The 26,084-nt window shown below is 53.6% G+C and overlaps 1 protein-coding gene across 2 annotated transcripts in view; it reads left to right on the forward strand.

Moving 5' to 3' along the window:
• Window positions 1-26,084, forward strand: part of APBA2 (amyloid beta precursor protein binding family A member 2) — a 129,805-nt gene that overhangs the window by 99,586 nt on the left and 4,135 nt on the right. For both annotated transcript variants that reach the window (XM_069559296.1, XM_069559297.1), the window contains exons 4-11: window positions 2,405-2,485; window positions 3,913-3,949; window positions 10,642-10,787; window positions 13,431-13,517; window positions 18,716-18,901; window positions 22,722-22,901; window positions 23,704-23,916; window positions 25,181-25,300. In XM_069559296.1, coding sequence (XP_069415397.1) covers window positions 2,405-2,485; window positions 3,913-3,949; window positions 10,642-10,787; window positions 13,431-13,517; window positions 18,716-18,901; window positions 22,722-22,901; window positions 23,704-23,916; window positions 25,181-25,300 — 1,050 coding nt within the window. The remainder of the gene's footprint in view (window positions 1-2,404; window positions 2,486-3,912; window positions 3,950-10,641; window positions 10,788-13,430; window positions 13,518-18,715; window positions 18,902-22,721; window positions 22,902-23,703; window positions 23,917-25,180; window positions 25,301-26,084) is intronic.

A 26,084-nucleotide genomic window follows, 5' to 3' on the forward strand; every position in this document is an offset into this window, starting at 1 on the left:
TTATTACTCTCAGATCTGGAGGCTGAGGCTATAAGTCCAAGATGAAGATGCAGGCACACTATGTGTCTGCTGAAAACCCACTTTCCTAAACAGCTGTCTTCCTTTAAAATAAAAAAAAAGATAGTTATTCATAAATAAATGTAAGTATAATGTATGTGTATGTTCATAGTATAAATTTATTTGTAAATAAAGCTTATTACTGTCTTGTCAGTATTCAGAGAAGGCAATGGCAACCCACTCCAGTATTCTTGCCTAGAGAAGCCCTTGGACAGAGGAGCCTAGTGGGCTGCTGTCCCTGGGGTCGCACAGAGTCAGACACGACTGAAGCGACCTAGCATGCGTGCATGCACTGTCTTGTCATGATATTGCTACCGCTTGATACTTTGTTTATTTTTGGCTGCGCTGGGTCTTTGTTGCTTCAGGCTTTTCTCTAGTTGTGGGGAGCAGAGGCTACTCTCTAACTGCAGTGTGTGGGATTCTCATCGTAGTGACTTTTCTTGTGGAGCGTGGGCCCTGGAGCACAGGCTAAGTAGCTGTGGTGCACGGGCCTTAGTTACTCCACGGCATGTGGGATCTTGCCGGACCAGGAATTGAACTCATGTCCCCTGCATTGGTAGGCAGATTCTTTACTGCCGAGCCACCAGGGAAGTGATGCTTGATAATTTATTTCAGGAAAGTTCTGGAACTTGACTTGTGACGCTGGCTCACCAGAGCATGCTTTGGGGTTTGGACAGCAGTTTCAGTTCTTGGTTCTGGGGAGATTTTCTGGATGCTACAGGGCACTAAGGGCTTCCAAAGGTAGTGCTAGTGGTAAAGAACCCACCTGCCAATGCAGGAGGTGCAGATTCAGTCCCTGGATCGGGAAGATGCCCTGGAGGAGGAAATGGCTGCCCACTCCAATGCTCTTGCCTGGAGAATCCCATGGACAGAGAAGCCTGGTGGGCTACAGTCCATGGGGTCACAAAGAGTCCGACACCACTGAAGCGACTTAGCACACATGTAAACACAGGATGTTAAATAGAGAAAATAGACCTCAACTTTAAATTTTGTTCATTAAACTAAGTGGAGTTTTGGATGGGTGTCTTCTTTAAGAGAAGACTTATGACATGTCTTTGGGGCATTTTTTCCCCTTTAGCAGTAGATTATTTTGCTCTAACTAAAGAATTTGGATTTTAGAATTTGCATTGAACTAAGAATTAAGGTTTTTTAAGAAACATAATTTTAAACTTTGGACACTTGCTAGGAATATAAAATGGTTTAGCTGCTGTGGAAAACAATATGGTAGTTCCTCCAAAGATTAGAAGTAAAATCGCTGTATGATCCTGTAGTCCTACTGCTGGTACCTAATCTGTCACATCTAATGCTCAGGCTCAGTTGTGTCCAACTCTTTGCAGCCCCACGGACTGTAGCCCTCCAGGCTCCTCTGTCCATGGGATTCTCCAGGCAAGAATACTGGAGTGGGTTGCCACTTCCTTCTCCAGGGGGGTCTTCCCAACCCAGGGATTGAACCTGCGTCTCTGCATCTCCTACGTCTCCTACATTGACAGGCAGAGTCTTTCCCACTAGCACCACCTGGGAAGCCCCTCTGGGTGTGTGTATATACATACATATGCATAAAGAACTGAAGGCAGGGGCTCTAACAGCTAACTGTACACCCATGTTTGTAGCCGCATTATTCACAATAAGCCAGAAGATGGGATCTATCCAGGTGTCTGTGGACAGATGAACGCATGAACAAAATGTGGTCTTTATAAAAGGTGGGATATTATTCAGCTTTTAAAAGGAAGGGCATTCTGACACCTGCTTCAGCAGGAATGAACCTTGAGGACATGATGCTCAGTGAAGCAAACCAGTCATGGAAAATACAAATCTTGTATGAGTCCGCTTACATGAGTTCCTTTGGGTACATTCATAGAGATAACTGGTGGGTTCCAGGGGCTGGGGGAGGCAGGAATAGGAAGTTAGTGTTTGATGGGGACAGAGCTTCAGTTTTTTCAGATGATGAGAGTTCTGGAGATGGATGGCGATGTTGCCCATTTAGGTGAAATTACTTAGTTGCTGCTGAACTGGGGCACTTAGAGGTGGTTACAGTCACAAATTTTCTGTCATATGCACTTTGCCACAGTTGGAAAGAATAATAAACAATCAAATTAGAAACTATGAGTCACATAACTTTTGAGATGTCTGAAAGTCTACATGTTATTGACAGAAAAGTTAAATCATATCTGTGTGCACCCACACATACTTATGTACACATATATTTTACAAAATTGTATCATATCTCCAGTTTTGTATCTTGGTTTCTTTTAAAATTTTATTTATTTTAAAGTACTTTAAAAGTCATTTTAAAATTTTTTCTAACGTGTGAAGACCTCATCTGTGTCTTTAACTTCCCGGTTTCCAGGTTTGCAATGGTTTGGAGCAGCCAAGAAAGCAACAGCGCTCTGATCTCAATGGACCAGTTGACAATAACAACATCCCGGAGGTGAGAGTTCTGACCAGGGGCCTTGACATGGGAGCTGCCTGCCCTGTCCCCATGGGCTCACCACCCCATGTGGGTGGGACAGGGCTCTCGTCCCACCCAGTGCCTAGGAGAAGGGGGTCCTGACAAGCAAAGCCAGGTGGCCCTGCAGGAGGAGGCGGCCCCAGGGGAGGAAGGGAAGTCCCTTTTCTATTGACTCAGGCCCCCACCGCCATGCGCTCCTGTGTTGCTTCTGGTACACGGGGCTCATTGGTGCTCCCCAATTTGATAGAGGCTCAGTCCACCCCACTGACCATCACGTTCTAAAGCATGATTACTGAAGGGTAGTAGCACCATGGATATCTGGGGCCAGATCCTTCTTTGTTGTTGGGGGGATGTCCCTGGCACCACAGGGTGTTTAGATGCATCCCCGGCCTCTCCCAGCTAGGTGCTGGTAGTAACCTTCCTCCTCAGGTTGTGAGAACCAGAAATGTCTACAGTAATTCCCATAAGCGCTGTTCTAAACTAACTGTGTGGATTTTAAAAACAATCCTGTGTAAACTCCCACTGCCCTGATGGGGAGGTTGTTAGAATGAGGCCTCAAGCAAGTTGTTTCCCTTATCTGGAAAGCACGGTTTGGATGAGGTTTTATAACTTGGATGAAATGACTGTGGTCACTCATGCAGTGGTGTCTGATCTCCTTCATCTTGCTTTTATTCAAACAAATTTTTATGTATGTATTTATTTATGGCTGCTCCGCCCAGCATGTGGGATCTTAACTCCCCGACCAAGAATCAACCTGCGCCCCCTGCAACGGAAGTTGTTATTGTTCAGTCACTAAGTCATGTCCAACTCTTTGCGACCCTGTGGACTGCAGCACACCAGGCTTCCCTGTCCTTTACTATCCCAGAGTTTGCTCAAACTCATGTCCACTGGGTCACTGATGCCAGTGGGGAGTCCTAACCTGGATCTCCAGGGAAGTCCCTCTTTCATCTTGCTTTTAAAGATGTGCCTGTGGGGACTTCCCTTCAGTGGTAAAGACTCTGACCTTTCACTGCAGAGGGCACAAGTTTGATCCCTGACCAGGGAACTAAGATCCCACATGCTGTATGGTGTGGCCAAAAGATAGACAAAAGTGTCTGGGAATTCTCATGCCTACCAGTTGGAGAACCACTAGGTGTTTTCCTTTTAGCAGTGATGTGCTAGTCTGGGGGTAGCTAGGTCTCAGCTGATGGCCTTTTGTACCCCAGGTTTTCCCATGAGAATTGTTAACAGGCACCCCACTCAAACATCATAGAGCTCGAAAGACACTGCTTTGCTATAAGGAGCTGATTTCTTGGGGAGACTTGTCACTCATGGGATCAAACTTGTTACATTATGGTGTCAGCTTAGATTTTATGGGCCAACTGCTTACAACTGTTGTATGTGTGTGTTTTCATATTTCCTAACAGACAAAGAAGGTGGCATCATTTCCCAGTTTTGTGGCTGGTAAGTGACTGAATTTTCTCTCTGAGGGGGCGGTTGCATTTTTATGTCAATGCGAATGGGACTTGGACTTCTGGTTTTCTCCTACAAAGATTGTGCATAAAGCGCCCCTTCCAGGGGAGCAGTTCTGTAATAAGGCAAGGTGTGAGGGCCCATGTCATCTGTGGGAGTTCCAGTTGGTTAGGAAACAGTAGAACATCTCAGGCTTCCCAGGTGGCGATAGTGGTAGAGAACCCACCTGTCAACGCAGGAGATGTAAGAGACATGGGTTCGATCCCTGGGTTGGGAAGATCCTCTGGCGGAGGGCATGGCAACCTGCTCCAGTGTTCCTGCCTAGAACATCTCCCAGACCGAAGAGTCTGGTGGGCTAGGGTCCATAGGGTCGCAAAGAGTCGAACACGACTGAGCAACTTAGTACTCACACACATAGAACATCCCATTTAATTACACCTTCAGTAATGGCCTCACACATGACACTGATGATTAAATTAATCAATTGAAATGTGTCTTTATAAGCAGCTAATTGTGATCTAACACTTCTGATTAGGGTGGATATAATTGCATCCAAATTCAGGCTGATTTTTTTTTTTTCTTAAAGACTCTGCATTTCCTTCTCCTCTCCTGTCTCTTTTGAGGAGGTTACGATTGCATTTTAATATTCAATGAAAACCCCCAGCTGATCTGTTCTGTGTCAGTTTTGATGTGGGGAACATACCTGCTTGGTTCTTATCTGAAGGGCATCAGGGAACCCCTAGCAACAACCTTTAGGATACCCTCTGACCAACCACATGAAGAACCTCTTAAAAATAGGATCTTTCTCTTTGCCTGGAGGCCTATTCCTGCTCTTGCTAGAGGGTTACAATAAATGGTGTCAAATTTATTAATTCTTTCAATAAACTTAATTTATTTTTATGAATGTTTATGGAAGCAAGGTTAATTGATCGTCAGAAATAAATAACGTAAACCTTTGGTATCCTGGTTTTCTTTTAAGTAAAGAACTAAAAAACCTGGGAAACTGAAGTCCTCAAATTCCTTACCTGAGGGGTCCTCACAGTGGTAATGAAGCCATTTGGGTGTTTTCATACAGTGGGCATTTCAGATCTGAGCCTTGACTTGCTCTTAAAATAAGTAATTGGGGTGAATCTTTCCAGATAAGACTGCTAAGCCGAAGGCAGCTCTCACCTCCTCCCCATTAGCCTGTGACAGGGCAGTGCTCCCGAGCCCAGAGAAGGCCTGGGTGGACACGGGGGCCCCGCTGGTCCAGGGTGCTGTTGGCCCAAGGATGGGAGTCAGGAGGGAGCAGAGCATCCTAGACAGGGCTTAGGAAGATGAAAAGACTTGTCCGTGTTAGAAACAGACAAAACCATGTTAGATCTTGTCTCCAGGACTCTGTTTGGACAGTGTGAATGGGGCTTGGACATGTTTTAAAACTGGGGCATTTATTTACTACTAGAGGTTTGTTAAGCTTTTTCTGAATAGTGCTTGGACCATGCCAAGTGTTATAAGAATGCAAAATTATTTCTACCCCAGAAATCCCTGTGTGCTTTCCCCCTTTCTATCTGTATGGCCCAGACCCCTAATCCCTATCTGTGCTGGAGACCACTGTCAAATTTCTTATGAATCCTGCCAGAAATTTTCTGGGTGTATGTGCTAAGTCGCTTCAAATATGTCTGACTCTTTGCGACCCCATGAACTATAGCCTGCCAGATTCTTCTGTCCATGGGATTCTCCAGGCAAGAATACTGGAGTGGGTTGCTATGCCCTCTTCCAGAGAATCTACTCGACCCAGGGATTGAACCCACATCTCTTATATCTCCTGCGTCGGCAGGCGGGTTCTTTGCTACTAGCATCACTGGGGAAGCCCATGTAAGTCTATGTATAGAACTTTACAAAATATTTTATTGAAGTGTAGTTGATTTTAGACCTTTTCCTTAAATTAGATGTTGCACTGGCCACCTGGATCTGCACTTCCTCCCTCACTTCTTGGTAGATTTCATTTCTTGGCAGAGACAGCAATTGTAGCTCCACCTGCTTGTTCAGGTGGCAACACAGGATGTCAGTGATGTGGCTGTATGATGGGATATTAATCAGCACCCCTGGATTGATGGATTGATGGTTACTTAATTTGGGATTTATGGTCGGCACAGCAATGAGCAGCCTTTTGGGTGTGTCCTGATGATCAAGTGTGTGTTACTTTAGATAGAGGACTTCTGGACAGAGCATGCCTGCAGCTTTACTTGGCACTTCCTCAGCACTTTACATGCACTTCTCCAGGACTCCTGAGTTTCTTTTGGGGGCCTCTGGGCTCCTGCCACTAAATTTCCTCAGCAGCCCCGCTACCCTCTCCCAGGGCTCTCTCCTCAGTGGAGTAATAGCAGCTCCATCCATCCAGCCTTGTCTATAGCCGGCTTTCCAGTCTTCCTCCTCCAGGACCCTTCCAGGTCTTGCTGATTGAACCTCCTGGATGAATCAGTCTGTTGCTGTCCATTTGTCCTATCCCACACCACCATCACCACCACCACCACCACCACCACCACAATCACCATCTTCACTCTACCAGCACCATCACCACTATGATCATCACCATCATTATCATCACTTCCTTGCTAGGACTCCTGCAGTTACCTCCCAGCTCTTCTCCCTCCTTCCGCTCTGCTGTTTGCCTATCTGCTGCCTTAGTTACTCTGCAAAGGTTTCCTGACGGATACCCTGCAGTGACAGTCCTGAGTGTGGCCTCAGAGTTCTCACATCTGGCTGGTACTTGCTTTACAACCTCCACTTGTCCTAGCCATTGGCCCACCCCCTGCTCCAACAATTTGCACATCTCTGTGCCACCTCAGGGCGTTTGCACCTGCTCTTGCCTCAACCTGAGGAGCTCTCTCCTTTCCCTCTGTGGCTTGTTGAGGAGAGGGGCTTAGAAATGCTTTGTGCCTGGATCAGTGACAGTGATCTTGGGCAAAATATTTGACTCCACGTAGACTGTCCTTCTTTGTAAAACTAGAACACTGAAATCTACTTCACAGGTTTGATGGGGGCTTATTGGAGCAAGGGATCTAGTGTGTTGGGCTGGGGGCTACACTTGGCGGCTTTTTGTGCTCACACTCCCTTTCCCATCTGAGGCTGTGCTCTGGCCTCCCCAGCCACCCCCTCCACGACCTCCGGGGGCAGCAGGCACAGCTGAATGAGCCAACTTGGGGCCATTCCCCTGGAAGCCTTGTCCACCCCCCTCCCTTTAGGATAATCCCTCTAAGGTAGCATGGCCGGGGCTCCAAGATATGGCTCTGGGCACCTCCGACCCCTTCCCTGTTCAGAGAAGCCACTGGGGCCTCTGGTTCCCCAGCGGGTGTTTCACACGAAGGCTCCCTCCAGCAGGGAGCACATGGGCACCTGTTCTCATATCCAGGCTGAGCAGCAGCATTCTGATACACGCATGTACGTCTGTGTCATGCAAAGGGAGTTAGCAGGAGAAATTCTTTCTGGGGACGCAGATTCTGTCTGGTGCTGTATTGTTCTGTCTCCCTCTAGTGGGCTCAGCTCAGCTTTGTGTTTGTTCAGTAGTTGAACAAAATAAGGACTATACTCAAAATAAGGACTATACTCAAAATAAGTTTATACTCAAACACGCGGGGCCAGCTGCTTCAGTCTTAGAATGAAGCTGGTTAATCCTTGCTCCTGCGTTTGGTGATTGGAGTTGAGAGCTGTGTCTGTGAAGATGAAATAACCCTCCTCCTACTGGCCACTCCTTGGTGCTTCCTAATGTGTATGGGGCTGGGTGGGTGTCTGAATGGCGGGCTGGTGTGGGAGGTACTGTCGTGTGTAGTGTTTCCTATTTGAAGAAAGAGCAAGGCAGGAGTGACATGACCCCCCCTCCTTGGAAGGGGAGTGTCTGCTGGACTTGTAACAAAGCCCACAGTCCTTCACTGGCCTTTTCCCAGGGAGCAGGTGTCCATGGGTGTGGGTGGTGGACCCCGCAGCCTGGAATCGGGTGCCTTCACATCAGAAGTCTGTGCCCCTGATGGGCCCCAGATCTGATGGGCACCCAGATGGGGCCAGCCTTTAGTAAGGCTACTCTGGGGTGTGGGGTGAGATAGAAAATGTCTGGGAGCTGACCACCCTGGGAACTGGCAAGTGGAGCATTAAAGACAGAGACTTCAGGTCTATCTCCATCCCCAGGGATGGCGGGGCACGGAGTATCATGTGATCCTCCACCCACCCCACACTTGCTGAGGACCAGACCCTGAGCACTGTCTGGGGGTGTTGGGCAAGCACGACCCCAGGGCTCCTGAGACCACCTGGACTTTCCCTGAGAACAGAGTGACGCCATCTACCGGTCAGCAAGGGCTTCCCTGATAGCTCAGTCGGTAAAGAATCTGCCCGCAATGCAGGAGACCTGGGTTCAATCCCTGGGTTGGGAAAATCCCCTGGAGAAGGGAATGGCTACCCACTCCAGTATTCTGGCCTAGAGAATTCCATGGACTGTATAGTCCATGGGGTCACAAAGAGTCGGACACGACTGAGAGACTTTCACTTCACTCACTGATAAGATGGACCCTGGGGACCATGCTCGCTGGGGCACAGGAGGCATGAGGTGGTAAAAACGGAAGTGCCCCTGTCAGGAGCACTGAGGATCGGGGCAGAGGCTACTATTAATGCCTGAGCTGGATGCCCTGTTCCCTCTGTTGGAAGTGACTTCTGCCTCTGCCTGGGTCATGACAAGCCTGATGTGCCTGAGTGTGGACCAGGCACCCCAGTGCCTTCCCCCTCCCATTACTCCTCCCCTGGAGCCCCCAGCCCTGCCTAGCTGGAAGAAGGTTGTTCATCTGCAGAGCAAGGACCATGGTGCCTGATGGATGGACAAGGAGGGGTCCTCTCCCAGTGCCTTTCCCTCCCATCACCCCTCCCTCTCCCATCACCCCTCCCCCATTTCCCTATCCCTCTGCCATCACACCCTTCCACCACCCCTCCCCCTCCCATCACCCCTCCCCTGGAACCCCCAGCCCTGCCCAGCTGGGAGAAGGTTGTTCAACTTCAGAGCAGAGCCCAAGGCACCTGAGATGGAACAAGCAGCCTGATTTGACCCCCGGTTGTGGAGCCGCTCTCAGAGGATCTGGTTGAGGCTTCCACACAGGCAATCAGAGCTTCCTGGAGGAAGCCATGGGGGCCCCTAGGTGCATCCTCTGGGGGCTGTTGAGGGGAGGATGTCAGGGTCAGTGGGAGAAAGAGGGTCCCTGGTGTGTCATGATTCCAGGGCCCCCAGTTCTATGCCATCAGGATGGAAACTACCCTGGGGCATTCCTGAGTCAGGACCTAATAACACTGCATGTGTGCATGCTAAGTTGCTTCAGTCATGTCCAACTCTTTGCGACCCATGGACTGTAGCCCACCAGGCTCTTCTGTCCATGGGATGCTCCAGGCAAGAATATTGGAACGGGTTGCCATGCCCTCCTCTAGGGGATCTTCCCCACCCAGGGATTGAACCCACATGTCTGGCACCTCCTGGATTGGCAAGGAGGTTCTTTACCTCTAGTGCCACCCAGAAAACCCCGTATTAACATTAGGTTCCTCTTAGACTTCAGAACCCTCACCTTGTTCTGAAGTGCATCGTAGAATTAGCCTTATTGCAGGAGCTGCTGCTCTGTTGTGAAGAGACAGTTGTTCCTTTTTCATCCGTGGTTTCCCAGTGTGTGTGTCTGCTGGATGAGCCTAGATATGGGTCTTCAGGCCAGTGGGCACTCACTGTGACCAGTCTGGGAGCTTTGATCTCAAGCCCATGGAGCTGGTTTGTTGGAGTGAGAGTGAAGCTTACAGCTTTCCTCCAGGCATCCCAGACACACATGCAGGCTCTTCTCCTGAGGTTTAAAGAGAGCAACCGTTGCAGAGAGTAAGTGTGGAGACCTGCCCTGAGTCCAATGTCGGCCTGAGGTCGGGTCAGTGAAGTGGCGCCTTCGTCTCAGGTGACAACCTGCTCAGTGCCCCCCAACTCAGTCCACAGATCCCGGGTATCTGGGGTGGAGACACTGGCAGAAGCTGGAACCCCTCTAGGAGTGGCCTGTCCAGGATGCAAGCCATAGCTTCCTGTGGCTGTTGACATGTCAGTTAATTAGGATTGCATATAGATTTTAAAATTCAGTTCTTCTGTCACACTAGCCAACATGTTCAAGTTCTGAAAAGCCAGGTGAGGCCACCGGTTCCCACATTAAACAGCTCAGAGATGGAATATTCCAGATCTTACTGTTGACAGCTCTGGTCTTGAGGCAGCCGGTGGAACAGAGACCATGTCACCCAGCCTGGACTGGGGCACGTGGAGCAGGAGGAGCCAAACTGGCTTGTGAGGGGCTGCAGGCCTGCAGGAGCCCCAGGGCACACAACTGGAGTCTGGTGGGCATTTCCATCACTGAAACCTGGTGGGCTGTCTGGAGTCCCAGGGCTCGGGGCTGATCAGGAGATGTTTGGGAAAGGGCGCCCTGGGGTTGTAGCGCACCACTATCCCCTTGGAGGCCTGAGTGTCTGAGGTACAGCTGCCTGGCCTGGCGTTGTCCTCCTGGGGCGTGCAGGGTTTCCTGGCTGGGGTGCAGTTACTTGCTCTGTGCACTGTGGGGTCATGGGGGCAGGACTCTTACCCCAGCCTGAAGGCCCCTGGCCCTGCTGCCTTGCCCCTGTGTGCTCTCAGAAGTTGACAGCTGTCCCCCCCTCAGTTCCAGGGCCCTGTGAGCCAGAAGACCTCATCGACGGGATCATCTTTGCAGCCAACTACCTGGGCTCCACGCAGCTGCTTTCGGAGCGGAACCCATCCAAAAACATTAGAATGATGCAGGCACAGGAGGCTGTCAGCCGGGTCAAGGTATGGGAGGCCCAGGACAGCTGGGTTCCCTACAGGGAGCACTGGAGGGGGTGGGCGACACGGCCCTCTATCCAGCTGTGACCCGCCCTCCAGCCCTGGGTGCAAGAGTGGGAGCGTCTGAGGTGCCTGGCGGGGCCGAGGGAGATGGGGGTTGGGGGCGCAGAGGCTCCTTAACGAGGACCTGCCACTGGGCCCCCTGGACATGCAATTTGTAAAATGTGACTGTTCTGAAGTGTTCCAGTCACGTGTGTGTGTATAGCCTCTAGTTCCTTTTTGACAGTCTGTGTATCTATAGTGCCAGAGTCCTTGCAGAAAGGAGAACAAACAAACAAAATTATATGTTTTATTTAAATTTATGACCTCAAGAAAAGCTCTGATGTACCTGCAGCTCCGGGTGGATGTCGACTCGATCACCTGGGTTTGAAGTGTGGGTGTGGCCAGGCTCGGGGGCAGGAGGGCAGGACCTCGTCAACAAAGATAACAGGGTCAGGAGAGAGGAGGGGTGCCCCTCTGGGCAGTCGAGGGTCTGTGGACGTCTGTGCCCTTGCAGCCCAGCCTCCATTCTGGTCATGCTCTTCAGCTGAGGGAAAGGGGCTCCAGACATGAGCCCCCTGTGCTGCTCAGGAGGGGACAGAGCAACCCAGCTCACTTTGCGCCCACCTGTTTTTCTTTCTCTTTCATGCTGCTCAGAGGATGCAAAAGGCTGCCAAAATCAAGAAGAAAGCGGTGTGTAGGATGTGGGGTTTGCGTGTGTGTCTATGGCTTGTCCTGTGCACTGGGAGGGGGCAGGGAGGGCCCTAGGAGCAGAAATGATGTAGCAAACCCATTTTCTATTCTCTTGGTAGGTCAGTGCTAGACTTCTGAGTGAAAAACCACCCACTCACAGAAGCGTTTAATTGTTGTCCTTTTTCATTTCCTTTTTTGAGTCTCCGTGAGCTAGAGCACGGTCACTGCCATGTGTGATGTGGCTGGTTTGTGTAGACATTGTAAAGTGTGGCTCTGATGTGACCGTGTGATGCGTTCAGTGCCTAGGCCCCCTGTACAGAGTTAATTAAATCGCCCTGATATTTAAAGACTCATTAAGTTTAATTTACTGAATCGGGATGAAGAGAAGTGCTGTCTGCCCAGGGGACCCTTTCTCTATGGAGAAAATTTCTGGAGCGTGGGCAGGCTTTTAAAAATCTCGGGTCGACCTTCAGTTCTTTGTTCAGCAGTCTGGTCGGTAATGCTGGGTGTGTTCTAACCATCCTCCCACTTCAGGAAGCGTCCCATGCTTGGTGTACAAGGGGCTGGCTGGGCCCTGGCTCTGCTTGGGCATCAGGAGAGTCAGTCCCCTGTGCCCACCTGGACACCACATTCTGGTGGCATGGCCAAAGACCCTGCCAGGGGCTCCCTCCTGCTGCAGTGAGACATTGTCCCTCCGGCCCCATGATGCCTGCTGTCTGCCCAGTGGTCCCTCTTTGGGTTCCTTCAGCTGCAGGAAAGGCAGGACCTCACACACCCGCCTCTGCTCCAGCCGCCTTTGTGCTGGGTACCCCCCAGGCATAGCAGAGAAGGCCTGGCCTTGAAGACCTGCAGTGCGATGTGCTTTCCCCGAGGAGATGCCTGCCCATCCTGGGCAGCTGGAGTAGGATGGTCAGTGTGGACCCCAGCCTTCTCTTTGGGTCCAGAGAACCCAGAGGGGTTGGGCATAGGCACAGCAGAACTCAGCTGCCAGCCAAGGCCAGCGATGACCTCCACAAAGGATTGTTCTTTCTCTCGGCCAGGAAGATGCTCAGGGTCATTGCCAAGGGCCCCTTCACCGGTCTGCCTGCAGCTGGCCAGGCCAACAACAATGGGAAGGTCCCCGTGAGGAAGCAGGGTCCCCAGCAGAGAATCCCCACCCCAGGGGCTTGCCAGTGTAATCGCCATGCACAGGAGTAATTAAGAATCCCCTGTGACTGGCTGTCTTGGTTCGGGCCAGTCCTTGAGCATGCACTAAGCTTCTAGAACATTCCTTTACACATCACTAGTGGCCATACAGTGGGCATACCCAGGAGAGGACGGGCATTTGTGGGGTGGCTTCTCCAGTGTCCTGTGAGGGCAGCACCCATTCTGGTAGAGATCTTGCCCTCTTAGGGTTTTTGGAAGATGGCGGGGGAAGGGCGGGGGAGTTGACACAGTCATTGACATGACTGTGCCTTTAAACCAGAAGAAAATGCAGATATGCATTTCCACCAGTGTGAAAAATCCGTCCCCCTGCCTTTCCTGGCGATACTTGTAATCCCAAATCCAAGAAATGTAGCTCTAGTACCAGACTTGGTGTTTCTGCTGTGTTCCAGAGGTTGGGCAGGCAGGCTCGCTTCTCCTGGAGTGGGGGGCTGCGCTCTGGATGCTGCGGCACAAGCCACCCCCCCCCCCCAGCATCCGGTCCCCTCCTGTTCAGCCTCCTGGAAGCAGTCCCCCTGCCGTCCTGTGCAAACCGCCCCAAGAGCTCACTTAGCGGAGATGGGCTCGGAAGCCCGCGTTTAGACTCCCATGGCTGCTTCTGCCGACGAGCTTCTCCCTCTAGGGGCGCTCAGGGTCCTGCATGAGATTGTCAGGCCTTTGTCTGAGTTAGTTTTTTTTCTAAGGTTTGTAACAGTCTCCACCATCCTTTCTTAGAATTCTGAGGGAGATGCCCAGACACTGACGGAAGTGGATCTCTTCATCTCCACCCAGAGGATCAAGGTGTTAAATGCGGACACACAGGTGAGCCTGGGGAGATGGGGGGGCTTTAATATCGTGCTCAGGAACTCCCAGGAGAGCCAGGTAGAGCTGCAGACCCCCTCTGCGGGGCTGAGACCATGTCCTTGGGACAGTCTCCCGGCCCCTGCCATGGAATATAGAGTGAGCTCTGTGGGGTGGGCAGCAGCCTTGGGCTGGGCGGGTGAGGCTGGTGATCAGGTGTAGCAGCACCGGGCATGAAATAGAGACATGATGAAGGGGAACCGGGGGTAGGGGGAGCAGGAGTCCTGTGCTCACCCTTGGGGTTCCCAACGGCCCTCTCAAGGCCTCTGTGCACCAGGCTGGGAGATGGAGCTGGAGGGTGGAGACCCAGGCCACCCTTGGTCCCCAGCGTGGCGGTCCTCCAGTGGGGAGGGTCCTGAGATCTCTTGCCTGTGAACCATGTGCCCAGCTTGTGTCTGACTCAATTCTGCTAGTCTTCCTGTGCCTGGGTCTTTGCATGAGCCTGCTATTGTGGGAACAGGAAAGCCAGATGGAGGGGGCCGGGAGCTGGGGGAGCTGGGCCACGGGTGGATGAGCTTTGCAGAGCCTAAGGGAGTGAGGGAGGGAGAGTGGCAGCTGTGGACAGACGTGGAGGGCCCGGCTTACTCTGGAGACAAGCGGGAGAGGCCAGATGCCGGGGTGACGGCCCCCTGCTTCTTGCCCTTGGCAAGTGGTCCGGGTGGTGACACCAGGTGTGTGAGCAGCCATTTCCCCAGCTCCCTGTGGCCAATGGTGTCAGATCCAGTGACGACCTTGTTGGACTCGGTTACAATGTCGGAAATGCAAACTAGTGATTTTCTCACTCTGTTCTGAATTTTGTTATCTAATGTGCTCTGTGTATAACAGCTTCCTTTTCCTTTTCCCCTCTTTTCTTTTCTTCCTTCTCACTGTGGACTTCTGAACTTTCCTTAAACTTGTGTTATAACCACCCTCCCCCATGGGCTCCCCTGGTGCCTCTGATGATAAAGAATCTGCCTGCAGTGTGGGAGACCCACCTTCTATCCCTGGGTTGGGAAGATCCCATGGAGAAGGAAATGGCAACTCTCTCCCGTATTCTTGTCTGGATAATCCCATGGACAGAGGAGCCTGGCGGGCTATAGTCCATGGGGTTCGCAAAGTGTCGGACATGACTTAGTGTCTAACACTTTCACCTCACATAACCCTACCGTTGTTGTTCTCTTGGATGCTTGCCTGGGCCATCCTGGATCCCTGCCCTCGGTCTCGGATGGCATTCCTGAGACACTGAGATGTTCTTAGGCCTCCTTGCACTCCCACTTCAGGCCTGGAACCGGATGCTCTCCGAGGAACCTTGGTTCATGTCCCTGGGGAGTGACATACAGAAACGAGACCTGGGTGCTGGCTGTGCCTGTTGATGCTGAGAGGCTATTGATCCTGGGCCCTGAAAATGAACCGAGCTGGACAGTATTCTTTTTAAAAGCCAGGGGTTTATACACGTGCCTTGTATTGGAGCCCAGCTCCATAGGGTCCTGCTCACTGGCCCCTGATTCCACACACAGCCTCAGTCCACAGTGTGGATCACAGCTCCCGACACCCTCAGTGTGCTGCCTCCCTTGCTGTCTCCTAGTGTGGACCATGTCCTTGCTGGGAAGCTGAGAAGGGCATAGGATGGCTCGTACACAGCAGATGAGCTGGTTTAACTTCTCAAGGCCCAGTGGGTGGGACAACCTGGTGGATGTCTGGGGACAGAAACGGCAGCAGCATGTGTGTCTTGGAGCAAGAGTGACACTGTGATGTGGCTCCTGCCACGGCCTTCCCTTGCTGATCGATCGTAGAGGCCCTTCCTCCTCATGGGTCTGTCCCCGGGTGGCCAGAACTAGGCCTTGTCCCTCTGACCTTTGAGTCCAAGTTCCCCCATGGGGCCTTCCACCTGGCGAGAACTCAATTCAAAAGCATCAATTCTTTGACGCTCAGTCTTCTTTAGTGTCCAGCTCTCACGTCTGTACATGACTACTGGAAAAATCATACCTTTGACTAGATGGACCTTTATCAGCAAAGTGATATCTCTGGTTTTTAATACACTGTCTAGGTTTGTCATGGGCTTCCCAGGTGGCCCTAGTAGTAAAGAATCTGCCTGCCAATGCAGAAGACATAAGGGACTCGGGTTCGATTTCTGGGCCAGAAAGATCCCTTGAAGGAGGGCATGGTAACCCACTCCAGTGTTCTTGCCTGGAGAAACCCATGAACTTAGGGGCCTGGCAGGCTACAGTCCACGGGGTCTCAGAGTCAGACAACTGTAGAGACTTAGCAGCAGCTAGATTTGTCATAGCTTTCCTCCCAAGGAGCAAGTGTCTTATTGTGGTGCTGGAGAAGACTCTTGAGAGTCCGTTCTTTGGACTGCAAGGAGATCAAACCAGTCAACACTAAAGGTAATCAACCCTGAATATTCATTGGAAGGACTGAAGCTGAAGCTCCAATCCTTTGGCCACCTGGTAAGAGCCACCTCATTGGAAAAGCTCCTGATGCTGGGAAAGATTGAGGGCAGGAGGAGAAGGGGACAACAGAGGATGAGATGTTTAGATAGCATCACTGACTCGATGGACATGAGTTTGAGCAAACTTTGGGAGATTGTGAAGGACAGAGGAGCCTGGCATGCTGCAGTCCATGGGGTTCCAGAGTCAGACATGACTTAGCAACTAAACAACAACAGGGAGCTACCTGAGCGGGTCAGGTGTAGGACACTTCACCGCTTTGGACTTTGTTTCCTGATGTTTCGTGGGCAAATGTTCTGGGCTAGCTCCTCCTTCTGGCCCCATCCCTCATGCACCCACCTGTCAGGGTCCTCACCACCACCACAGGGTCCATAAGTTGATAAGAGGCCTCCCAGGATTCGGCGTATGGTTGCACTCAAGCCTGAAATTCACTGAGCACCAGGGCACAGAGCAGAGTCAGCAAAGAGGAGGATGCCTGGGGCTGAGCCTGGGGAAACGCTGAGTCCTTCTCAGTGGGGTCACTCAGGATGAGCTGAACATTTTGGCCACAAGCTCTGACCGCACAAGTCAAGTGTGGGTTGTCGGGAAGCTAGAGAGCGTCAGCTCCCAGGGTCCTCTGTGGGGGCTGGTCACATGGCCATCTGTCCTGCCTGCCACCCACCAAAGTCTCAGACTCTGGACAGCAGTGGGGTTCAGGCTGGAGCTCACTGGACCAGATGCCTCAGGCGTGCTGAGCCTCTCTTACCACATTGGGTGGGGTACCCTCCTGAAGTCCAGGTTTCCAGATGAGCTGAGGGCCACCTGTGGGCAGGCCTTTCTGCAGATGGTGTCAGTCCATCTTTGCACCACATCCTCTCGCTGATGCTCCTGCAGGGGACTGCAGCCCCGGGGACTGGGAATTGGGCCCATCCCTGAGAACTTGAGGGCTGGACACGTTTCCAAGCATCTCGGAGCCCCACTGACTCTCAGAGGAGAGCTTGGTGTGGGGCCCTAGGGAGGACAGATGGGGAGGCTCAGAACTCCCTTTCCTCCCTCCTCTCTTCCCTCCTGCTGGGTCTTTGGTGTCTGAACGGGGTTCTGGGACGGGTCATCAGCTCCCGAGAGTGGACTGGTCAGAAGTCGCCATTTCCTTTGCCTGCTTGCTCAAGGTCAGGCCTTCATCCACATGGCTCCCCATCCTGGTGGCCACAGCATCATGGCCCTGCTCTATACAGCCACTGCCAGACCCCCATTGGCCAGGCCCAGCCCCTGGGTAAGGGGCAGGCCCATGCCGTGGTTTTGAGTGTCTGTCTTTGCTGGATGTTTGTCCCACTGTGCTCTTCCCGAGGCCCCATTTTCTCCGTGTCAGTCCTCGAGTTCTCTTCTAGTGTTCTGGCCACATCACAGCCACGGTGGGCCTCCTGGCATCTGCTCCTCCCATGGGCGAGGGGCTCTGTCCAGAGGGCATTGGAGCTTTGTCCCTTCTGTCCTCCAGCTCACCCCACACTGTTCTCTGCCCACACACTCTGCAGAGGGCTGACTGGGACACCTGTGGTCACACTCCTGCCCCAGGGACCGGGCAGGAGCCTCTAGAGGTGGCTGTTGACATGCACTCAGAGTTGTGGGGGGAGCACATTTCTGACACCTGGGGGTTGATTCAGATGTTTCTGAAAGTGGCCAGAAATCGAGATATGGCGAGAACCACCCCCACCTGTCCCGTTGCAGCGTCCCTTCCTGGAAGGGGGCTCCTATGGTTTTAACCTACTCCCTACAGCCTTAACCAGAAATTATAGTGGCGCCAGGGAGGCAGGAATGCCAAGTGCCTTCTATGAGGAAGTCAGAGGCCATGGAGGCTACAGAAGGACCCTGTTTTCTTCTATGGAAAGAGGACAAAGGCATAAAAGACCAGCTGGTTAGATTCTCAGGGCTTCTGTGTGCAGCCTTGCTGGGACATGGAGATTCCTGCCAGGCAGCAAAGGCCATCAAGAGTGATGCACCCTCCAGGGCCCTGAGGAGAGTTGAAGGGCTGCAGAGACCTGTCCAGCAGTGTCAGGCGGGCTGCCTTGGGGTCCCCGCCTGGCCTGGGCTGCTCAGCTCCATGGGAGAGACTGCCCCTGGACAACACTGGCTCCGAAGCCTTCCTCCCCAGCTCAGCAGGAAGTCTAGGCTGGGCACCCACCTCTCAAGGAGGGGACCCTTCAACAGACAGACAGAGACAGCTTCTGGTTAGGTGGGGACAGGCCTCAGCTGCTGCTCTTCCCCCGAACAGGACCCCCACCCACATCTTGCCCCCATGAGCATCATTTTGGAAGCTGTGAGGCTAAGGTGAAGGCAGATCACCTTGACTGTAAAGAATCACCACCCTAAAGTGCTCTGTCCATGGGCTGTCCACTGGTGTCTGGTGGGGGGGGCAGGGTTGTTTCTGATTGCCTTACAGTGCCCAGGACACCCCATAATACAGGATGGTCCAGCCCCAAATGTCAGGGATGCCACTGGTGTCTAGTGGGGTGGGCAGGGATGTTGCTGAAGACCCGACAAGGCCCAGGACACCCCAAAATATAGGATGGTCCAGCCCCAAATGTCAGGAGTGTGGAGGCTGAGAACCCCCAACTTGGGTGTTTCTAGGTCTCGATCCCTGTAACCCGGGCCCTCCTTCCTTCTCTTGGCAGGAGACCATGATGGGACCCCCGACCTCGGGTGTTTCTAGGGCTCATTCCCCATAATGCAAACCCTCTCCCCTTCTCCCGGCAGGAGACCATGATGGACCACGCCCTGCGCACCATCTCCTACATCGCAGACATTGGGAACATCGTGGTGCTGATGGCCAGACGCCGCATGCCGCGCTCTGCCTCCCAGGACTGTATCGAGACCACCCCTGGGGCCCAGGAGGGGAAGAAGCAGTATAAGATGATCTGCCATGTGTTCGAGTCCGAGGACGTGAGTAAACGTGCAGGTGTGATGTTCCCTCCCAGCGGCCTGGGCCCCACAGGCTCCGAAGTGTCCCAGGAAACCTTGTATCTGGTGCGGATCCTGTGCACCATCACGACACTCCCAGCAGAAGCAGTGATTTTTGTAACACTCTTGGAATTTGCAGAGACCATGGACACAGCTCTGTTTTGCTTTGTGAAATGAGTTGCTGAGGAGTTTGTAAGCAGAACCCTAGTTAAATAGGCTGAGGAGCTTTCTGACTAGGTCCTTTAGCAAAATCTTGTTCTTCCCAAATACAGTAGCCCCAACTCACTTTTCTGTTGAGGATCACACTTCTGCATGGGGAGGGTTGCTAATGGGAAGGCATCTCTGCTTTTGCTCACAGCTGTTTCAGGCCATAAGAAGCTGGAAAATCCAGTGGGACCCTTGCACAACATGGGCTTGAACATGAGGTCTCATTTAACCATGGGCCTTTGTAGCTGTAGATGCTGCAGCGTTGTACGAGCTGTTTTGGTTGAACCCTTGGATCCCAAACTGTGGACACAGGGAAATTGTGGGTATAGAGGGCTGATTATAAATTGTTTTTCAGTTGCTCAGTCACGTCTGACTCTTTGTGACCCCGTGGACTGCAGCACACCAGGCTTCCCTGTCCTCCACTATCTTGTGGAGTTTGCTCAAACTCATGTTTACTGAGTCGATAATGCCATCCAACCATTGCATTCTGTCATCCCCTTCTCCTCCTGCCTTCAATCTTTACCAGCATCAGGGTCTTTCCCAATTAGTCAGCTCTTTGCCTCAGGTGGCCAAAGTATTGGAGCTTCAGCTTCAGTCCTTCCAATGAATATTAAAGGTTGATTTCCTGTAGGATTGACTGGTTGGGTACAGAGAGCTGACTAGAAGTTAGACATGGATTTTTTTTTAGACTGTTCAGAGGGTCAGTGCCTGTAACCCTTGTTTTGTTCAGGGGTCAACTCTAATTCTGATGTTTAAAATACTACAGAGTCACTACAGACCATGACCCCGCTGACTCCTGGGCTGGGCGGGATGAGAGTGTCTTTCTGAGCCTACAAGAGAGAGAGAGGGACAGAGAAAGGGAGCAGGAGAGCAGGAGGTGAGAGTGGTCTCTTGGGCGCCCTGGGCAGATCTGACTCAGGACCACCCCAGAGGCAGTGCTGAGCTGTTCTTGTGCCTGTTGCCAGGGTATGATTTTAATAAATTTTGAGAAGGGGAATTCTCAGTCACCAAGGGACTTGAGGGTGTGTCTAGAACCTGGAGCAGTGGAGTAGGGTCCTGGTGTTTTCAGGTTTGAGCAGGGTGGGTTGGGGCAGTGATGTTTCTGCTCAGTAGATGAAGTCAAGTGTGAGTGCTTTGAAGCAATGATGTTGATAGGAGAGGAAGTTTACATACAGATGTACTAGCACACACTTGTGTTCCTTTCACCTTACACAGATGTCTGTGGACTCCTGAATGGGCATGTTTGTGTGGCTCATGGCTTGAGGCATCTCAGAGACTCGGCATGGGGGGTTGTGATGGGTCCTGGAGAAGGGCCATGGTTGATGGGGGGTGAGGCAGGACGCAGGTGAGTGGGGTGAACAGCCTGCCTGTGCTGGGAGCAGGAAGTGTCTGAGCTGCCTGCCATGTCCTGGTGCTGCTGCGGTCTTGGTTTCTCACTGGGAGAGGAGGCTGAGAAGGGCAGGAGGGTGTGGGGCTCCAAGTGGCTCTTGAATGTGTGTGGGAAAGATGGACTGGGAGGGGCATGAGAGGATAGAGCAGCCCCTTGGAGAGTCGGGCCCTGACGATGGCCCCACCAGGTGGGCTGCCAGGGTGAGTGAAGTATCCAAGGGTCCCGTGCAAGCAGAAGGGGGAAATGGAACATGGCTGCTAGGACTCTGGCAGCCCCCTCAGAGTCTCTGTTTCCCTTCTGTTAAGTGGAAACCAGCACAGATGGGCCGCAGAGGTGAGAGTGCTGGGGGCAGGGCAGCTTCCCTCCACCTTCACCCACCTGCCAGAGGCCCCTCTGAGTGCCAGCCTCCATTGCCCCCCGGGGAGGCCCACAACACCTGCCCACCTTCTGGGCTCACGGCCCTGGCTGTGACCTGGGGGACGGGACAAGGGAGGGCCCTTAGGACTCAGGGGGAGGGCTGCCAGGACGAGCGCAGACAGGGGATGGGAGACTGAAGCCAGCAGCTGGTGGGAAGATGCTGAGGTTCTCGGAGTGAGCCCCACGGATCCCGGGCGTGTACCACCTCATTCCCCAGAAGCTCCCCAGGTGGTGGGGGCCGTCCAGGTAAAGCTCAAAGGGCAGGCTCAGGGCAGTGGGCGAGGGGAGCACAAAATGATGCTCAACCCCTTCCTAGTCAGGGGACCCCAGTCAGAGGCCTGGGGGGTGGTCGGTGTCAGCAAACCTGAGACCCCAGCAGATCAGGGCACGTCTGGGTCTCCAGGGCACCCTCCCCCTCCTCCCAGGGACCATCCTCCTCCTGGAGGCCAGGATCCTCTGCTTGGCCTGAGGCTCTGCACGCACCTGGGCCAGTGGCGCCACCTGGTGGCTCCAAGGCTCCACACCTGAGCACACTCTGTCCTCCCTCTGAGCAGAGCGGCCAAACTGCCAGGACGCTGCTCTAAGGGTGAGCGGGGCTGGGTCCTGTTGAGTGGACTTGGGCTTCCCTCCTGCAGACCATTCAGGGCCCAGTTTGGAAAGACCGTGCGGTCTAGCATCAGAGGGCTCCGAGCTCTGGCTCTGTTACCTGGCCCAGCCCGGGTTTTCACAGACTTATTTGTTTACAGCCTGAGAATTGTGCAGCATGTAGAGCAAGAATGGGACTTGGGCCAGACCCTCAATTCCACGTGTTTTGGGTCATGTTGACCTGAGGTTTTGCCGAGGGTCGCACTGCTCTCCCTTGGCTACCCAGCTCTTTGGGTCTTTACTCTCGCCTCTCAAGGCCCTTCATCTGCACACCAGCAGGTGGCGTGTCAGCCCGTGCAGTGCTGCTCAGTGTCCAGACCTCTGCAGGGTGAGGGGTCCCACTCAGTCCGTAGAAATGGTCCCGTCGATGTAGAAAGAAGTGTGGGGACTTCCCTGGTGGCTCAGTGGTTAAGACTCCTCGCTTCCACTGCAAGGGGCATGGGTTTGATCCCTGAGCGGGGAATTAAGATCCTACATGCTGTGTGACATGGCCAAAATATATATATATATATATATATATACACACATATATGTGTGTGTGTGTGTATATATATATATATATATATATATATATATTAGAAAAAGAGAAGTAGAAAGAAGTGAGTTGCTCTGTGCCTTGCCCTGTGCCCTGTCCCCAAGGGCCCAGGCTTCTCATTGGCCTCACTTTGGCACATCCACACCCCCACGAGACTGACTGGCACACACCCTGCCCCCACTCCTGCCCTGATGGACTGGGTCCTGCTGCTGTGGAGAAATAAATACTGGGTGGATGACTGACAGCCTCTGTGATGCTCGCTGACAGGACGCACCTCCAGGCTGCATTTGGAATAAGATGAGTGGAAAGAAAATACAACACAGTCACCAGGGAAAGCAACAGAATTATGGTCATTAGCAAATAATTCATAATCTCCTCAGACTTTTTGGACATAGGCTTTGTCTTAGGATGTCTGAGGTTTAGGGCAGCTTGGGTAGGGGCAGGCAGGGTGCCGGGCAGCACAAGGGCTCCCCCCATGGAGACCCAGGCCACGTTTTTCTACAGCTCCTTGGAGCCCAGCCAGGGTCCCCCTCCCAACCCCATCCAGGCCTGTGTGCCTGCCTGTCTCCAGTGGCCGACCCTCTTCTGTCCCCTCCCCTCTCCTGCAGGCCCAGCTCATCGCCCAGTCCATCGGCCAAGCCTTCAGCGTGGCCTACCAGGAGTTCCTGCGGGCCAACGGCATCAACCCCGAGGACCTGAGCCAGAAGGAGTACAGTGACATCATCAACACCCAGGAGATGTACAACGACGACCTCATCCACTTCTCCAATTCGGAGAACTGCAAGGAGGTGGGTGACCGGGGACAGGAAGGGGCTCTTGGGCAGGGGCCCAGGGCGAGCCTTCCTGGTGTGTGGCCAGTGTCCCTATGGCTCCCGCCTTTGCAGCGAGTACTTGTGTGTGAAGAGTGTGGTGCTGTTAGAGCAGAGGAGCTGCCGATAGTCCGTCTTAATGACTCTGAACTTGTGCCCTTTACTGCTGCTCTTAGCCAGGGGCTCAGCCCCTGGTGTTGTTTCTGGAAGGCATGTGGGAGTGGGCTAGGAAGCCTCCCGTAGTGGGGCTTTGGCAGGCTCCCATGGGCTTGCTCAGGGCTCTCTAGAAAGTTCTCCTGAGACAGAGGAGCGAATCCCGGGGTGGCCTGTACCCTGCCTGCTTGTGAATGGGTGAACAATCCTGGCTTGTTGCTGAGTGAATGAGTGCTTGACAGGCAGCTCTCTGAGAGTGATCCGAGAGGCGGAGAGAAAATGAAGGATTTTCCTAGATGAGTTTGGAGGCCTGGCAGGGTTTGCATCTGGATTCTGAGAATGTGCCCCTAGCCTCTGTGGGTCTGGGAAGGTGAGGAGAGCTTGGACACTGGAGCCAAGCTTGGGGCTGGGGGTGGTCTGTGCTCTGGGTTCACAGGATGGTGGGATAGGCCCTGAGAGGGCTTGGGAGCTGGAGCTGGGAGAGGCCAGGGGGATGGCTGGTGGGCCAGGATTTGTGGCCTTGGTTTGGAGGGCCCGGGTGGGGCTGGTCCTTCTGTGGGTGCTGGGCGGAGGCCTACCCTAGCCCCGTCTCAGGCAGGGCCCTCTTACTCTGCCGATTCCCTTGCAGCTGCAGCTGGAGAAGCACAAGGGTGAAATCCTGGGCGTGGTGGTGGTGGAATCGGGCTGGGGCTCCATCCTGCCCACTGTGATCCTGGCCAACATGATGAATGGAGGCCCGGCCGCCCGCTCGGGGAAGCTGAGCATCGGTGATCAGATCATGTCCATCAACGGCACCAGCCTGGTGGGGCTGCCACTCGCCACCTGCCAGGGCATCATCAAGGTGGGCACGGGGCCCCTCACTTTACCCTTGATGCTTTGTAATCCCCACTGACCCTCAGGGAGGCTGAGCCCAGAGAGACCCACCCAGCGACTTTGAACCCAAAACTGCACCACGTCCCTGACAAATCAAAGAGGGACTTGCCCCCCACCCCCACAGTGGGGATCTTGAGGGAGGTGCTGTCCACTCTCACTTAGTTGGCTCCTGAACCACAGTGATCCCAGGAAAGGCCTGAGGACCTGTAGCTGGACTAGGCTGTCCTGGTTTGCCTGGGACTTTTCACTGACAGTCACACCTCCTGGGCACCTGAGGAGGTGGGTCCCCAGCCTGGATCTGAGCTGGAGTGTTGCTCTCCCCATCTGACAGGAGGACCTGCAGGTGTCTCATCAAATGATACACTGTGGTCTCAGGGCTGGAGGATGGATCCCCACCCCACTGTCACTCACAGATGAAGTTCTGTGAGCTGGCTTCTGGACCTGGGGACCCAGTGGGTATCATGTAGCTAGAGAGAGAGACATATAAGAGGCCTCCAGCAGAGGTGCTGAGGCTGGGCTGGCCAGGAAGCTCCTGGGCAACTTTCTCACCTGGGCTGTGATGCAAGCTTGTGTGTATGTGTGTATACATGTGTGTGCATGCATGTGCATGGGGGAGGAGCTCCCTGCAGCCATGCTCAGGCCAGGCCCTGCCCCCTCCCTCCACTGAGTCCCAGGACTGTGGCTGCAGCTTTCACTGCTCCCTGGGGCCTGACGTGGCCCTTGGCTTGAACTGGCCTGTCTCGGTGCAGACACGAGCCTCCCACTGGCAGATTTCCTTGCCCTGCCCCCAGCACGAGGGTCCTTCTCTGGAGGACACTTTGTTTTCTGGATGGGGCCCTCATTGTCTTTGCAAAAAGGAAATTTCCTGCATGCAGCCTAGTGAGGGCCCGTCTCGTGACCCCTGAGGGTGACCAGGTACCAGCTTCTTGGCTGTGCACAGGGATGCTCAGAGCCTGGCCTCTGGCCCTGGGGGCAGCTTATACTTGCCCAGGTCAAAGGGCACACCAGAGCACAGGGAGCCCCGACACACACTGCCGCCTGGGATGGCTGGCACCCCTGCATTGGGTCAGGGTGAGGCCTGCATCCACACACAAGGGGACCTGGGTGCCCAAAGGGACCTGCCTCTGTCCCTCTGTGCCTAGGGCTCTGCCTTGCAGCCAGCTCACCCCCAGCCCGGGTCCCAGAGCTTGTCTTTGTACCAGCATCTCAGACCCTCGTGTTCCTGCTCACAGGGTCTGAAGAACCAGACGCAGGTGAAGCTCAACATCGTCAGCTGCCCGCCAGTCACCACTGTCCTCATCAAGCGGCCAGACCTCAAATACCAGCTGGGTTTCAGTGTTCAGAACGGCATCGTGAGTCCGCTCGGCCCTCGGCAGCCTCCGCCATGCCCGTGGATGGCTGGTGCAGGGGGCGGGGGCAGCTGTCTGCTTGCCCCCAGACCCTCTGCCCCAGAACAGCTCCTGTCTGATGGAGCAGGTCCCGGCCAGCAGCCAGGCCAGGCAGGGTGGGTGGGCCAGCGTGTGGGTGGAATGGGTCCCTCCAGCCCCCTGGGGCACCCCATCCCGGTGGTGGTGTTCTCTGTAGACCCCTGCTTTGGAGTGGAGGCCAGAGCCCTCCTTCCTCTGCATTTGGGACCTGCACGCAGCCAATGGCAGCGTCAGAGTCAGGTGTGCGAAAGACACCTGCTCATTCCTGTGTTTATTCATTCACTCGCCCATTCAGAGCTTCGCTTGCAGTTCTGGCACTGTGCCAGCCGTGACCCCAGGCACTGGAGGCAGGACAGGCGGGCCTCCAGGAGTAGATGATGCTGGTTGAATGAATGTTGGTCTGGCTGAAACTGCCTGTTCCTCAGCCAGGACTCTTCCCTCCAGAGTCCCACCTTCTCTTTGATCTGTACCAGTTCTGTTTCCTGGGTGGTTCCTTCTGCACAGGTCCCAGTAGTCTGGGACTTCACCACAGAGGACAGAAGAGAGGAGGCTGGTCATTTCCACATTGCTTAGGCCAGCCCAGGAGGAGGTTGTGGGGTGCATGGTGTCATGTGAGGGGGATGTGTATGTCCCTTCCCTCCGGGAACACAACAGGAGAGCGTCCCAGAAACAGTACTGCCAAGGAGACAGTTTCCCCCGTCACTACCTG

The sequence above is a fragment of the Ovis canadensis genome, chromosome 18 (genome assembly GCF_042477335.2).
Source record: "Ovis canadensis isolate MfBH-ARS-UI-01 breed Bighorn chromosome 18, ARS-UI_OviCan_v2, whole genome shotgun sequence".
Lineage (NCBI taxonomy): Eukaryota > Metazoa > Chordata > Mammalia > Artiodactyla > Bovidae > Ovis > Ovis canadensis.